The sequence below is a fragment of the Aquarana catesbeiana genome, linkage group LG01, assembly GCF_042186555.1.
Source record: "Aquarana catesbeiana isolate 2022-GZ linkage group LG01, ASM4218655v1, whole genome shotgun sequence".
Taxonomy (NCBI): domain Eukaryota; kingdom Metazoa; phylum Chordata; class Amphibia; order Anura; family Ranidae; genus Aquarana; species Aquarana catesbeiana.
The window spans coordinates 311,654,676-311,671,236 of NC_133324.1; the positions used below are offsets into that span (position 1 = coordinate 311,654,676).

Consider the following 16,561-nt stretch of genomic DNA (forward strand, 5'->3'; position numbering starts at 1 on the left):
TCCCTTCCACTGTCTGAAAAACTGTCTGTAAGCACTGGCCTCTCTGAATCCTTCTTTGAATCTCTTGTTAAACTGAAATGGCTGCTGTTGTCTTTTTCTCTTCTACGGGATTAGACCAGATCTGCCGGCGGAAACCCGCTGAATTGCTGATTCTAGGTCTTCCCGAAGAGTAGCTTCCCGTCAAATGGAACCGAACACAGACTGTGCTTAGAAGCCTTATTGGCCGACCAATGCTTAAACCTTAAGGCTCTGTGGGCTGTGACGGAATGAGCCATTATCTTTGCTGTCATCTTGACCTGGTCGACAGCCACTTCAGCCACAAACTCTACAGCAGTCTTGAAAACTGCAAAAGGAGAAGAACTGCCACTTCCCAGACTTTCATCCGAACATCCATCCACCAGCTCCACTACCCACACTCTAAGGCTGGATTCACACCCATGCACTCCCAGTTCTCCCTGCATTCCGCAGACCCGCACCACAGAACGTGCTCCATTGGAGACCATGGCAAATGGAGGGTAGTGCAAATCCGCAAAAAGCACCAAAAACGCACAGGTGCTGCTTCCTACCGCCGGTCTATAGGCTGCTCCGGCCAAACTATACAACCTTTTTAGGTCTGTGTTTATTCTGCGATCCATAGGATCCCTAAAAGAGACAGAATCCTCCAGCGGAAGCGTAATGTGGCGGACGAATCTACGTAATGAAGCATCCACCTTGGGCGTAGTATCCCAAGGGGTACAGCTTCGATACTCTATTATGCACATTGAGCTTTTTCTCAGGCCTTGCCCACTCATCGTCAATTACTTCTTTAATTTCAGAAATGAATGGGAAGGAAGGTAACGATTTCTTTAAATAGGGGTAGTATCTTTGCTGTTTCTTTGGAGGCGACGATTCTTCCTGCCACTTCATCGTATCCTTAACAGCCTACACCAAGGGGGAACCAGTGAAAAAATCAAATGTATGCGATTCGGAGACCATCTCAGCCTCAGATGGATCCGAATCGCTATCGACTTCTGAGTTAAGACGCACTGAAAACAGATGATCTGATTCTGCAGATGCTGAAGATACAGCGGGATAAACAGGATTCCTTGAAACACTCTTTAACCCTTCCTTGACTGCGTACTTAATGTAGGATTTAACCTGGCGTGCCTTTGCAGCATTGTCCTGAGCCGCCTCCTTGAAGCAAGATGCACATACTCGCTTTCCTATGCGGACCTCAGTTGAGTAGGCCCAACAGGATCTTTCTTCTGCCTGGGCTGGCGATGAAGACCTATCCGAAGGAGAGGATCTTCTTCTGTGTCTGCGCCTGGATTTGCTCTTTCTAGAGGCTTTCTGATGTCTTGACCTCTCTTGGCTCGGGTCTGAGCGACTAAAGTGAGGTAAGGGCGAGGGAGATCTGGAATGCTGTGACAACGGGCGTCTATCCAGCTGCATGCAACTGCGATTTGTCATGTCTAGTCCCTTTTTTACCCTTTGAGACTGGAATGCTGATTTGGAACCTCTTTGCGGGCGTTCATCCTGCACTGGGCCCTTTTCTCTGTAAAACGCAGTGGATGTGCTCTCTTTTAAAAAAATAAAAAAATAAAAACTTTTTTTTTTAAACAAAAAATAAATAAAATAAATAAATAAAATTTAAATAAACTTCTCCATCCGAATCTTCAGTGCTAAGGCAGCTAGGCAGGCAGGCAAAATTCCCCAGACCTATAAGGTACAGGATAATAAAAACACTCTGACAGATAAGTAACACAGCAGTAAGTAATGAGAGTCCTGGAAGGAGGCTTACCAGAGCATAGCAGAGCAGCAGATTAATCAGCTTGAGACTGAGATTGGCCTAGAGGACAGAGCCTGCTGCAAATCAGCAGTGAGCATTCTGGTGTTTGCTAGGCAACTCAAAGAGGAAGCCGCCTCTGACCTCACCTGCTCAACTCTGAGCTTCCTGAAAGGAATACATGTGGAGGCGGTGAACACCAAGTCCCAGCGAGCCAAACCACTGCCTGAACACACAAAAACATGGAAGGAGAGAGTGCCAGCACCTGCCTAACGAAGGTATAGACAGTCATTTATACTGCCAGTGACCTTTGCCAGTAATACACAGTCATTTATAGATGAAATTTACAACCTATATGGGGGGTCTTCTGAACCGGGAGAGACTGAACCCAAACAGGATGGATGGTGGATGGAGAAGAAATAAATAAATAAATAAAAATAAACTTTAAAAGGCATCCGGAGCGAGGACGAGAAAAGAACACTGGTGTGGGCAGACAGCAACCTGTTATGGGCAAAGAAAGAGGTAGTCCTGTAGGAGTCAGAGGGGGCGGAGCTGACCCATAGTAGGCTGACATGGGGGGGTCCAGGATATATATATATAGTTTGTTATGGATTTCATAGTTGACATGTTATTAAGGGTGCACCCTTCTTGCAGTTAGATGTGAGAATCCCAGCTACATACGATAACCTCAGTGGAGGTTCCTGCAATTAGCTTTGAGTAGGCAGCCCCACTGAAAGCAATAGGAGGCTGCCACCTCTCTCACAGCTAATCATGCCCACTCACATGTAATCACTCATGCAGCAATCACATGGGAATGATCAGCCTTGGACACAGATTGCCTGTGTTCAGGGCTAATCACACTCACGTGTGATTGCTGCTTGTGAGATTACATACAATCATGTGCAATTAGCTGCGAAAACCAGGTAGCCTCCCATTGTTTTCAATGGGGCTGCCTACTCGCAGCTAATTGTGAGAACCCATATCTAATCACAGGCAGCATGCATTTGGTGGTGTGCATGTGCCCTTAGTATTCAATGAGCACTTTTACAGTGAACTTTCACTTTAAATACCTTCTGTTCCAGTTCATTCCTGTATGTCTTCTCATATTCCAGCCTTTCTTCAAACTGTGTCAATCTTTTCCTCAAAAAGTTAATTTCTGTCTGGGCACAGTCAAATCGGATTTGCCACTCATCTGCTACATAAATAAATAAGACTAGATTGTTCATAGTTTGAGCAGGTAGTTAACAGAATAAAAAATACAAACAGTTGTTTATTTTGTTCTACTTTGCAGCGTTGAGTTAAACTAGACTAGATGGCCACCACCATCACCTCCAGCAGAACAGTGGTTCCCAACATATGTAGCTCTATTTAGTGTCTGCCACTCCTCTCTGACAATCCCTCTACTAACTTCCAATTGCATAAGAAAATAAAATGTTAAATATTAACAAAAGCATACAAATCCATTTACAACTCTGCCCCAAGTTTGTCTCAAAATATCATCCTCTCTGCTTCTTCCAAGACCTCATGCTCTCTAGCTCCCTTGTCTTCTCCTGTCATGATCATTTCCAGGACTTATCCAGAGCCACTCCCATCCTTTGAAACTCTTTACCCCAATATGTCTAGCTATCTCCTACTTCACTTTTAGGCAATCCCTAAAAGCTCATCTCTTCAGGGACACCTATCCTGCTTTTAGCTAACAACTGAATCTTGTATTTCTCCCATGGGTTCCTTAATGGTTATTACCTTTTTGTTCCACTTGCCTCTCCCTATTAGATTGTAAACTCTCAGGAGCAGGGACCTCCTAGTCATCTTGTATTGAATTGCATTGCTGCTGTAATGTTTCCCTTTATAGTGTAAAGCGTTGTGCAAACTGTTGGTGCTATATAAATCCTGTATAAAAATAATAACTAACCTAATGCAATAACAGCTATTTAAATAGGTTTAGTCATTTTTATGTTTTGAAATCAGGAGCTGTTGAGATCACAAGCTATAATATAACCACTCCTATCTACATTACGTGAGAAAGTACTAGCCAATCCTAACATTTTATAGAGAAGACCATTGTTTTTCCAGTATTGCACAAGAGTCTGGTAGCTACCCTGCCTAGCGTAATTGTTTGCTTATGTTTCTACTGTGGGAATAACGCAGTGATTGGCCTATCAGTCCCAACCTAAGGCGTACTAATGCTTTGTCAAACTGTCACACAGTAAACTGTATACAGTATGCCTACGCTTATTTAAAAAGTATTTTTTTTCTGTGGAAAATATAAATTCCACAGAAGTATAGTAATCATAAAAAGTATATAATATCAGAAATGTCTGTCTAACACTGAGGTTGAAAAAATGTCACTAGCTGAGAGGAATGAATCTCTGTTACTGAAAATGTGTAAGTGAATATTTGGAGGATGCTTTGATGAATAGGACAAATATCTGTCCTTGTACGGTAGACAATACCACACACAATTATCTGCAGTTCTTACCTCCTCCAGGACTGCCTGTGCTAAGTTCCCGAAGTTGGATTTGTTGTTGTGCTTCCTCTAGCTGCTTTGACACAGACTCCAGGTTTTTATGCATTTGCTCATATTTAACCTTGACAAAGAAAGAGGCTTCATGAGAAAAGACAAGATACATTTAAATGTACAAAAGAGAACAGACAGGAAATTATACATTTGAAGTCAATAGATTGATTAATACGTAGACTGTGAAAGTCTTTTAATTCTGTAAAAGGCTTTATTGAAGAGCAATCTGCCAAAAAATATTGCAAAAGAACTAGCCTAATTACATAGAGTGCATATTTTTACATTTTTCTTCTTTGTCTGAACAAGTGGAATTTGAAAACTGAGATGTTTGGCAACCCAAATGACATCATTTGTGGGGTCAGCTGAAATAGGTGGATAAAAAAGGCATATACTAACAAAGGTAGTCATTATTTTAACTCCCACAGTGCTATCATATAGGGAACAACAAATTATTGTTGATCGTGTCTAAGCAGTACCCAGAAAGATTTACCCTTGACCTGAAATTCTTTCTGTGCCTACAACCTCATGGTAGAATGAGATCTTGTTAGCCATTGTGATTCACACTGCTACTTTCATGAGATTTTAAGTGAGAATCAATGAAAATATTCTAGTGCTGCTGACAGTTATTCTTGCTGGAGAGTCAGTGGGTGGGAGGCTCCGAGATGAGGAAGCAAAGGCCTGCTGTTCTATCAAGAAGGTCTTCGCCACGCAGAGACATAGCGTTGAGGAATGCATAGTACACTAGTCCAGGGGAAAAGATCAGCTGAAGGAAGCCTACAGGTAATATTGTTGAATGGACCGTTGCTCTCAACTTTCCTTTTTTTTAGGCACAACTTCTACAGTACAAGTCATTTTTAAGAGGATGATAATTGTAAATTGATTCTGCTGCTATTGTTATCCCATGCTTGGAAACCTTTATGTTAAAAAGTAACCTACAATGAGAAAAAGTATATAGGCTGCCATTGTTGATCTTCAGATCTTCAGATGATTTGGAAAATGCTAGTAACTCTAGCTGTCGTGCTAATCCCTAAACTCTAATATTTCTAAATTACTGACAGGAAACAGCTCCAAAGACCTGACTTTGCTGACATTACCTACAGCATGCTTGTTCTTTATGACTTTTCAGTGAAGGCAGCTTCCTTGTTACTCTCAGTACAAGTTTCCTTAAAAATAATGTTGTTTCCTTTTATTTTAACCTTGAACTAGCATGTGCTAATGCAGTGTAGTATTTTGCAAAAATAGTAGTAACACAACCAGACACAATCATTATGCTTAATGGTAAATTTGTAGACAGAGCATACTTGTATCCAGAAACTTGTAGACAAGAATACCCATATTTACAATGCACTCCAATTCTATATAAATGCTTCCAAACAATACATTACATTTTTATTTTTTTTTTATATTACATTTTTAACAATTATTAATACGTAGATCTTTGTTACACAGATCTTTGTTACACATGAGTCATTATGTGCTAAAACTATAAACTGTTGTAATGAGTTTACAAGCAGAAGTACCCCGAACGTCTAATTAAGAATAATTAGAATGTATGTTTTTTCGGGTGGTACAATAAATCTAGCCCTTTTTGCATGATTGAAAGTATATGTGATAATGTGCTTACCTGCATTTCTGTAATCTCTCGTGTTGCTCGCAGCCTTTCTGCTCTCTCCCCTTCTAAAACTTGACAAGCTACTTCACCTTTGAATCGTTCATCAGACAGTTCAGTCATTAAATCAGTGATCTGTAAAACAGCAATTTTTCTCAGTGACATTTTATTTAATCTTTCATAAAATTGGTGTACGGCATCTGATTAAGTAATCAAATGTGACAAAAGTTGTATTTTTATGGCTAGAACAAATTCATTTACTCAATTAGCACATTTCAATAATTAACGCACGCAAGAAGAAAATTATGTTGTTACAATGTAGGGTCAAAAGGCATTGCAAAAGTACAATAACCTTGAGATCCTAATAAGTAATTAGTTTAGACTGATGAACAGAACAATAGACATGAAGGGACATGCCAGATTGTGCATTTTAGTAATTTTTTTTACTCAAGGTTTAGTAAGGAAATCTGCGTGTCCTAATGGAGGAAATATGAAATCTAGAGTACTGTTGCCCAAGACTTTCTAGGTTTTCCAGTTGGGTGTTGATATGTTAATAGAATTGAATTATACATATTCTTCTAATACACGGAGGCGGAGCCTAGCGGAGCAGACATGCATTGTTAGAGCTCCACACCGCTGAGGAGAGAAGAGAAGGACAAAGCGGAGCCTGCAGGCTCAAAAGGTATCCATTTGAACCTTTTTGCCCCAGGGAACAAACTGTGAAAGTTTGGGCAGGAAATATGGTACTGGGAGGAAACCGTGGCAGAAATAAAAATCACCTCACAAAGAGCTCACAGGCACTCACTGCAGCTGAAGCAGCTCCAGTCACCTCACAAGATACAGCATCAGGGCGCTCTCACAGACAGAAAATGTCACAGCAAGACTCTCCATTTGAGTCAGATACAGAACAAATCCTCTCACAAACTTCTCCACAAACCTCCTCAGTATCCCCAGTAATATTATTACAATTTGAAAAGATGCTTCATAAGGCTTTAAAACAAACCTCAGACCAAATAACAAAAAGCCTAACCAAAGAAATAAGAGAGCTGGGAAACCGCACCGCAGCCCTAGAAATAAAAATGGATGAAATTGAAATTACAACCCAAGAAAATATAACAGAATTGGAACAATTAAAAAAAGAGAATTTAATACTTCAAACTAAGCTCGAAGATTACGAAAATAGAGCCAGACGTTCAAACTTGCGCATAAGGGGAATACCTGAAACTGTGACAGACCTGCAATCTACTATTACTGCTCTATTACAAGAACTAAAGCCAGATATCCCTATTGAACGTTTAGAACTGGACAGAGTACACAGAGCCCTCACAGCTAAAAAGAAAGATGGACCCCCACGTGATATAATCACAAAATTTCATTATTACAGAACGAAAGAACAAATACTAATTGCTGCAAGAGAAAAAAAGGAACTTAATTTTCAAGGACACAATTATCAAATTTTTGCTGACCTATCCCAACTTACTATTACTAAAAGACGATCCATGAAACCCCAACTAATGGAACTGCAACGCCACAACATTATGTATCAATGGGGCTTCCCCTTTTCAGTCAGATTTAACTACCAAGGTACAATTTACAGAAGCAGATCAGCAGATGAACTACAACAAACCCTTTTAAAATTAAATCTGACAGAACCCACAAGCAGCAACACTCCCACACGTAGAAGAATGGCATCATCTTCACCTTCAGGCAGCACTCAGAAAATTTCAGAACAAAGTGGGAATCATCATTCTCACAAAAGAGGCCATTATGCCACATCATCCATGGACCAAGAAGATTCAATGGACTGACATCCTAATTCCTGATATCTCTTCATTTATTATACTAAGAGATGGTTCTCTATAAAAAACCTATATTTATAACTGAATGTAACTGCATTCTGATAGTCACACACTGTGTGGGATCATGTTACATTCCAGTTATATTTCTTATTACTTCTGATTCATATAGCCTTAGAATATATAAGTTAAATAAGGAAATTCTTGTTCAGTTATATATTATCAGGTAATAACAATAGATTTATTACTTTTTAGGACAAATATGTTCAATAATCCAGAAGTAATGGAAGCTTTTTCTTTCTTTTCTTAGAACAAATATATTATTACCTAACTAGTTCCAAGAATTATGTTTTTGTTTATTCTAATCTGATGCAATACAACCTCAATTTTATGAGTTAACATATCTAAACAGTTACATATGAATAAAATATGTAATTGTTTACTCTAAAAGGGTTAAAATCCCAAAATAATTCAAACTATCTTCATCAATACCAAAGTTATTAACAGTACCTTTCTAACTGAATTATTTAGCCTAGGGCAAGACTAACCATATACAACCACCCTGGAATAAATAATTTCAACAAAAACTATATTCTGCACTCCAATTAATGAAACATCATTTTGATGTCTTTTGACATAGCACTTCTCTCCTGTAAGCGGAAGATCCGTGTACCCCCATTAGCCCTCCTCATTCTCCCAACCATATTATGTGGGAGTGTGACGAAGGCACTTATTCCCCTGAGAGAGATATTTATTCTCTTTCACGGGTAAATTGTGATTACTTGCAAAAAATAATTTATACAATGTATCATCTAATCTCATATGTTTTTTGTTTACTCTTTACTCCAGAATTCACTGGTTTCTTTTCTATCTATTCATCTCTTCAGTCCACACAGGTTGATCTGCGCAGTCAGCTCTGCATAACAAAAAGTAAGTCAAAACTATTTGATCTATTGCCATGGCACCACTGAATATACTTTCCCTGAATGTTCAGGGAATAAATGTCCCTCAAAAAAGGACCAAAGCCTTCCGTACTTTCCATAACAAGAAGGCTCACATAGTATGCCTCCAAGAAACACACTTCACCAAAGATTCTACTCCAAAATATATTTCTCCTTTTTATCAACAAATTTACACGGCTTCTGCCTGTACCAAGCAAAGGGGAACTCTAATTGCATTTCACCGATCCACACCATTCACCTTATCATCAGAAATTAAAGACCCAGAAGGTAGATACCTGATACTCATGGGTTATATAATGGATACAGCAATCACGGTGATTTCCTACTACGCTCCTAACAAACAACCTACACCATTCCTCTCACATATATTACAAGTGATTAATACACACAAAATAGGAACAGTGATAATGTGTGGGGATTCGAACCAGGTCCTCCTCCCATTTCTAGATAAATCACCTTTTACACCATCCAAAATAACCTCTAGATTACCTTTTTCTCAACTTCTTTCCAAATACAATCTGGTAGATTCATGGAGAGAAAGTAACCCAATGAAAAAGAAATTCACTTATTTCTCGCACCCTCATCAAACCTTCACCAGAATAGATCATATTTTTCTAACAATAGGAATGATACCAGAAATTATTGCATCAGATATAATTCCGATTCTGTGGTCTGACCATAATGCAGTATACACTACTATAGCCTCAGCCATACCAAAAGCGCATGACCCAACGTGGTACTTACCGGACATAATGCTCAAACACCCACTACATCAGATGGCCATTGAACAAGATTTAAAGGAATACATATCAATTAATAATACAACAGACATCTCCCCAATAACACTGTGGGAAGCTCATAAGCCTGTCTTGCGTGGTACAATACAAAGACAAATGGCACTATTTAAACGGGAACGCAAAAATCTAGCAAAAAAACTAGAACTCAATTTTAATGCAGCCTACATATCATTTCAAGATAATCCATCTCAGAGTACAAAATCTCATCTGGAAAAATCTAGATTGGAATACGATCTATTTCTCACTGAGTCAGTTGATAAATCCCTCAAACGCTCCAAACACAATTTCTACATGAATACAAACAAACCAGGTACATATTTGGCTCGGGCATTAAATTCAACTAACAAATCTTTCAAACCAATACGTTTGAAATTATCAAAAAATGTTTACACTTGTAATCCAGTTAAAATAGTCCATAAATTTCACTCACATCTCGCAACTTTATACAAGACAAACAATGAATTTAATCCTACAGAGGCTGAATCCTTCTTCTCAAAAATAACCTTACCTGAGTTATCTCAGAATCAAAAAAGCAGTTTGGATGAGCCTATAACTATAGATGAAGTTGCTAACGCCATAAAAGACCTAAAATTTAACAAAAGACCAGGCCCAGACGGATACTCGGCTTTATACTATAAAACATTCTCAGAAATACTCTCTCCCATTGTCACTGAAACTTTTAACAAACTTTTAGATGGACATTCTTTTCGGCAAGAAACACTAATGGCAATTGTTTGTATGATCCCAAAACCCCTTTCTGATGATACTTCCTGTGTAAATTATCGGCCTATCTCTCTGTTAAACCTCGATATTAAATTATTAGCAAAAATGATAGCAAAACGCCTCAATAGCATTATAGGAAAATTAATACATAGAGATCAAGTAGGCTTCATGCCAAATAGACAGGCAGGCGATAATATACGCAGGGCAGTGTTATTGGCACATATTGCTAAAAAACGGAAAATCCCTTTATGTTTTCTATCTCTCGATATTAAGAGGGCATTTGACACAGTATCCTGGCAATATATGCAATATTCATTACAAAAATGGGGTTTTGGACCCCACTTTTTAACATGGATCAAAGCATTATATAATAAACCCAAAGCCTATATAAAATATGCTGGATACAAATCTGAAGCCTTTAATATCGAAAGAGGTACCCGACAGGGTTGCCCATTATCTCCCTTATTATTTGCCCTTATACTCGAACCCATGGCCCAATACATCAGAACAAACCAAACTATAACTGGCATTGAAGTAGGAGGTATTACACACAAATTATGTATATTTGCAGACGATATATTACTTTTCCTATCATCACCACAGGTCTCTGGTCCTAACTTAATACCAGTTCTTGATGGGTTTGCAGCCCTATCCGGCCTTATGATTAATCCTAAGAAATGCCTAGTGCTTAATATTTCACTCACAAACATGGAATTGATCCCGGCTAGGGCTGCACTCCCATTCACATGGGCAGAAAAATCAATCCCATATCTTGGAATTCATTTAACAGCATCTCATTCTGACTTATTCTCAACCAATTATCCTCCTGTATTAAGACAGATCACAAATCTAATAAAACAATGGTCGCAACTTCCTTTATCCTGGATAGGGAAGATTAATGCAATCAAAATGACTATTCTACCCAAATTGCTTTATCTATTCAGAGTCCTCCCTATTCCAATTCCTTCCTATTTTTTGAGAATAGTACAAAAAAGAGCAACTTCGTTTATATGGGGCTCTTCTAAACCACGTATACCTATACACACACTACATCTTCCCAAAAATAAAGGAGGCCTGGGATACCCTAATTTTACTAACTACTACAGAGCAGCACATTTGGCCAGTCTGTCCAAATACCATGCAAAACAGGAAATCCCATTATGGGTATTTATAGAGGCTTCAGAAAATGACCCTCTATTAATATCAAATTTATTATGGCTTGATCCTAAAGACCGCTTTAAAATTCATAATCCCATAACTAAACACTTCTTATCTCTCTGGGATAAACTAAAAACCAAATATCAGTTACAATCTCCACACAATCCTCTCCTTTCTTTTATCAGAAATCCGGCCTTTTATCCGGCATGGATCTACCCAAATTCTTTTAAAGCTTGGACAACATCAGGCATTCAGACACTAAATGACTTCATAGCATCTAAATCATTCCTTTCATTCCCATCGCTTAGAGAAAAATATGATCTACCAAACTCTGAGATATTTAGATATCTCCAAATCAAAAATTTCTATACACCATTCCTAAAGGGGGATACACCATTATCCCAATTATCCATTTTTGAATCAATCTGTACAAAAGATCCATTTGCTAAAGGTACAATTTCATCACTTTATAATCAATTATATGGAGTAGCAAATCTTAATAGACCCTCTTACGTTCAGAGGTGGGAGGAGGACCTGGGACGAACATTAGAAGACACGGACTGGTCTAACATATGGCTCACATCTAAGTCATCTTCACCCAACATCTTAGCACTCGAGACAAATTATAAAGTCCTAACTCGCTGGTATCTTGTACCCGCTAGAGTGGCAAAATATTCACCTAATACCTCAGCTCTTTGTTTTCGAGGATGCCCAGAAATAGGCACATATTTACACATATGGTGGACATGCCCAGTAATCCAAACCTTCTGGAAGGAAGTCTTCGTGATTGCATCTAAAATATTTAAAAAAATAATACAACCAGATCCATATTTAACTTTACTTAATCTAAAACCGGAATGGTTAACACTCTCTCAATTCAAACTTATGATCCAACTAATAACGGCTGCAAAACAAACAGTGGCCAAGGCATGGAAATCTCCTACATTGGTACTAGCAGAAACAATTCACAGAATGAATAATACAATGTCCCATGCTAAGATGGTAGCCATCGATCAAAATCAAATTCCAAAATTTGAAAAACTTTGGCATCCTTGGATAAAACAACAGTTCCTGTCAAACTTCAATGACTCTGTCCTGTTGCCATGGTAACAGATTAAATGACTTACAGAGACACCCATTCTAAGGCTTCAAAGAGAACTAAAAAGAATAATAAACTGAAGAGCGGGACAACCTTGTGGACCATACCTCTACCTTTCAACCCTTTTTCTTCTTTCTCTTTCCTTTTCTCCACCTTACGATTAAAGCTCATTATCAGAATTTATTTGACCTATATACACTCTACTTGTAAACAATATGTATAGTAGGTATAAATCATTTAAATACCTACAAAGGTAACTAAGGAAATGATATATATCTTTAATTTAGGTTTACGTGAACCCAATGTTTAATATTTGAAATTTCATGATATTTACCTATATAAACCCTACTATAAAACAATGAGCTTACTTTAGATCCTTGTAAACTTACTTTATGTATCTTTATAACATTGTATTCTCAATAAACTTCTTTTGACAAGGAATTATACATATTCTTTGTAAATGGCTATACATTTAGTCTCTCCCACCTCATCATTATTACATTCTGCCCTCCATTTATTTTTTAGACTAGTAGTTCTGAAAATTATAACCTGTACGGTAAATTGGTTGTAAAAATTATATTGATTTGATGTGTACCTACTAAATATTGCACTTTATTAATACCTCACAATTTTCTATTACTGTGCCATTCAATTTGTTATTGTATTTGCTTGCTATGTGTTCTTTACCTTATATTCCACCGTGAAAATCATCTGCATAAGTGTTGTCTGTGCATTTGACGAGTGGGGGGGGGGGGGGTATAACATATCACTATGATACAGAAATGGGAGGAGTCAGTGTAACTTTATCTCTATCTATTTGTGTGGAATTGTTAAGTTAAACTACAATATAGCCCAAAAGACAAAAGTCCATACACACCTTCACATTTACAGAATTTGATAACTTTTTCTATTTGATATCTACTCTTCAGCCCACCTCTGGACATCAGTAGCTAAATTCAGCAAGAGAACTACAAGGAGAAGGGAGAAGGAGTACTGGGAATATTGAGAGGAATAAAAAGGCTTTTGCTTTTGAAATATAACTATGGCCACCCATTAAAAAATATGTACCTCACTAAATCCACCTAATGCATCTTCTTGTGATGGTGTGGCAATAATGCTGTGCTGCTCCTGAATTCACAGCAGAGGTTTCACTCTCATGCAGGTTGTGCCTGTTTGCGGGATGTGGAAATCTTGCTATCAGCATTGCAGCTACTAATTCATAAGCCATTAGCTTGTGAATCAGCACCTGGCACATCTAGTCCTGTCCACTGCTTTTTGCTTGATTGACAGTGCCATCTCTGTTGCTGAAACCCTCCCACTGTGCACTGCAGAGTCTGGGACATGGAGCTTATGAGACCCAAATGAGGGAGGATTTGGGTCACTCAGTAGAGGTAAAGGTAGGTTTTTGATTACTTTATGAGGCCTGTGCATCACATAGTACCTAGATGTGGTTTAAACTGTTATACAGGAGACGTTAGTTATACTTTAAAGCAGAACTATACTCACCTTGGATCCAGCGATGCAGTGATACAGCTCCCCACCGGCCTTGACATCTTCAGGCAGTCAGTTTCTGGGCCTCGATCACTGGCCTCTTTCACTAGCCGCATGAATGCATGGGGTGGACAGGCAGGTAAGTCACTTTAATGCAGAAGAGACAAAGCATGTCTGTCCTGCATTAAATATCCTGCCTGCTTGCACATATTTTTTAGATAAAGTTCCACTTAAAAAAAAAATCACCTTTCTCTTGTTTAATTGTTTGCACACTTGAAAAAAAATTCTCTATATATAGCAGGCAGCTTGATGCTCCCTTACTCATTCTAGCATTAATTTTAATCATGACACAAGAAGCAAAGCTTGTACAAAGGGTGTCATCATTTAATAGTGCCTAGGAAAGTGTTGTGCACAGTACATTCCTGCATCCATTTTGCCAAATTAATCATTATGTTATATTATATAAAAAATCAGAGTAGACTTTGCCTCAATATGACGTTAGTGTATGTTTGTTCTATCCCTGCACTATTCCCTCTCACATGTTCAAGGTTTTACCTAACAGACATTTGCACCAGCCAGAATTGTAACACATTTTAGACAGAATTTTGGGGTTAATGCGCTGTTTTCTAGAGTAAACTGAATATAACAATGAGAAGTATCACCGCTGTAAAACTGTTCCACTGAAAGCGTTACTGGAGACATCAAAAACTACTTGATATATCTTCACCTTTGTGTCATTGAAATCACCAGGTGTTCTATGACACCATCAAATGTAAGAGGATTATATATCTTTGTGTGCCTATATCTCCAAGACATTCTTTTATATATGCCTGTAATGCAAGGAAAGACGACAATTCATTGACAATCCACAAGTTATCACTGATGCCCTTCTTGATATTACACAACGCTTGTTGTGTCTGTTATCTGTTTCAATTGCAGCAAAGGGAAATGTTTTTTGTTTGCAATAACATTTTAAATGGTATTTGGCACTGTCTTTGTTTATTACATAAAAGACTGTTTAACAATTCCTCTATTAATAACCCAATTATACTGCAATGTGCCAAGGCATGCAAAAAGAAAAAAAAATCATGGCTTCTAAGAGCTAAAAACAAAGCTTGACTCTAATGGACAGTAGGGATTTGTGCAAATGGGAATAATGCAGTTCTTTAGTTAAATGTGGTAATTAATAATCCCTTGCTGACACCTAGGGCTACCGGCACTGCATATTATGCAAATACTGTTATTATGAGCACACTGTAAATGATTTTCTAAAGTGCTAGTTAAATGTGGCACATCTCATCACACAAGTAATGTGCCTGGTAATTCCTATTTACATCTTCCGCAGATCTTGTTATAAACACATACTGTACATTTATAGGTTTAAACAGAAAAGATATTCTCCTGCGCTAGTCTGAGGGGCCTTAGTAAAGGATAATAGTATTTTCTAGTGATATGATAAATATAAAGTGACCATGCATGCCCCGCTGCCTAAACTGACTAAGGGAAGTCCAAAAGGCTATGTATGAAAGAAGAAAAAAGGCGCGTAACCTAACGCATGAATCAAGATAAAAAAATGTATTCTAAACAAATTGGTATATACAAAGAAATATACTATGTGTTCATGAATAAATAAGTTACAATATTCTCATTTGATAAAATTGTAAAAATTGATGCCCATACAAGGGTTAAAATGAATAAATGTAAAATGCGTTTCAAGGGGTTTCCTCTTCATCAGAGCCTTGAAAAACAAACAATTGGTCTGTATACTGTGGTATGTCTATATAGAGAGAAACAACTGGATAGGAGGTGTATCACATGATGGATGGTACAGTTCTATAGGCGGATTCTCCTTTATTCTAGTAGTATTTCCTACCACATCGCATCGCATCGCTCTCAGCACCGTAAGAAAAAGTATATACAGATGCGTTGTATATAGTCCTGTGTTGACTGCAATCCAACACAGGACTATACACAGCACCACACAGCTTCCCGGCAGGAGGATTGCAGGGTCAACCAAGGAATGACTCGGGCATTTAGCCACTGACCACAATCTGTAGCATCTAAACCAGCCAGTAGGTCTTGTAGACCAACACTAACTATCAATAGACAACAACATCTGTATATACTTTTCCTTACAGTGCTGAGAGCGCTGTGATGTGGAAGGAACTACTACTAGAATAAAGGAGAATCCGCCAATAGAAATGTACCATCCATCATGTGATACCACTCCCATCCAGTCGTTTCTCTCTATATATACCTACCACAGTATACAGACCAGTTTTAGTTTTTCAAGGCTCTGATGAAGAGGAAACCCCTCAAAACATGTTAGCCTTTTATTCAAATTTAACCCTTGTATGGGCATCTATTTTTACAATTTTATCAACTGAGAATATTGTAACTTTTTTATTCAAGAACACATAGTATCTTTTTTTGTATATACCAATTTGTTTAGAATAAACCTTATCTTGATTCATGCGTTAGGTCACGTGCCTTTTTTTTTTCTTTCATATATAACATACTGTACATCATTGTATTATCAAGGCTTATACTTTAAGGTTAATTTATAGTAGATTTTATATAGAAGCAAAGCTGAATGAGTTTTACATTTATCACTTTTGTATGCCACATTTCCATTTGTTTTAT

At 38.0% G+C, this 16,561-nt stretch overlaps 1 protein-coding gene across 3 annotated transcripts in view; it reads right to left on the minus strand.

Moving 5' to 3' along the window:
* The window catches only part of MYO18B (myosin XVIIIB), an 885,307-nt gene that overhangs the window by 401,248 nt on the left and 467,498 nt on the right, over positions 1-16,561 (minus strand). For 2 of the 3 annotated variants that reach the window (XM_073629436.1, XM_073629423.1), the window contains 3 exons: positions 5,908-6,027; positions 4,245-4,353; positions 2,836-2,960 (listed from right to left, as the gene is read on the minus strand). In XM_073629436.1, coding sequence (XP_073485537.1) covers positions 2,836-2,960; positions 4,245-4,353; positions 5,908-6,027 — 354 coding nt within the window. The remainder of the gene's footprint in view (positions 1-2,835; positions 2,961-4,244; positions 4,354-5,907; positions 6,028-16,561) is intronic. The other variant, XM_073629428.1, reaches the window with a different exon arrangement.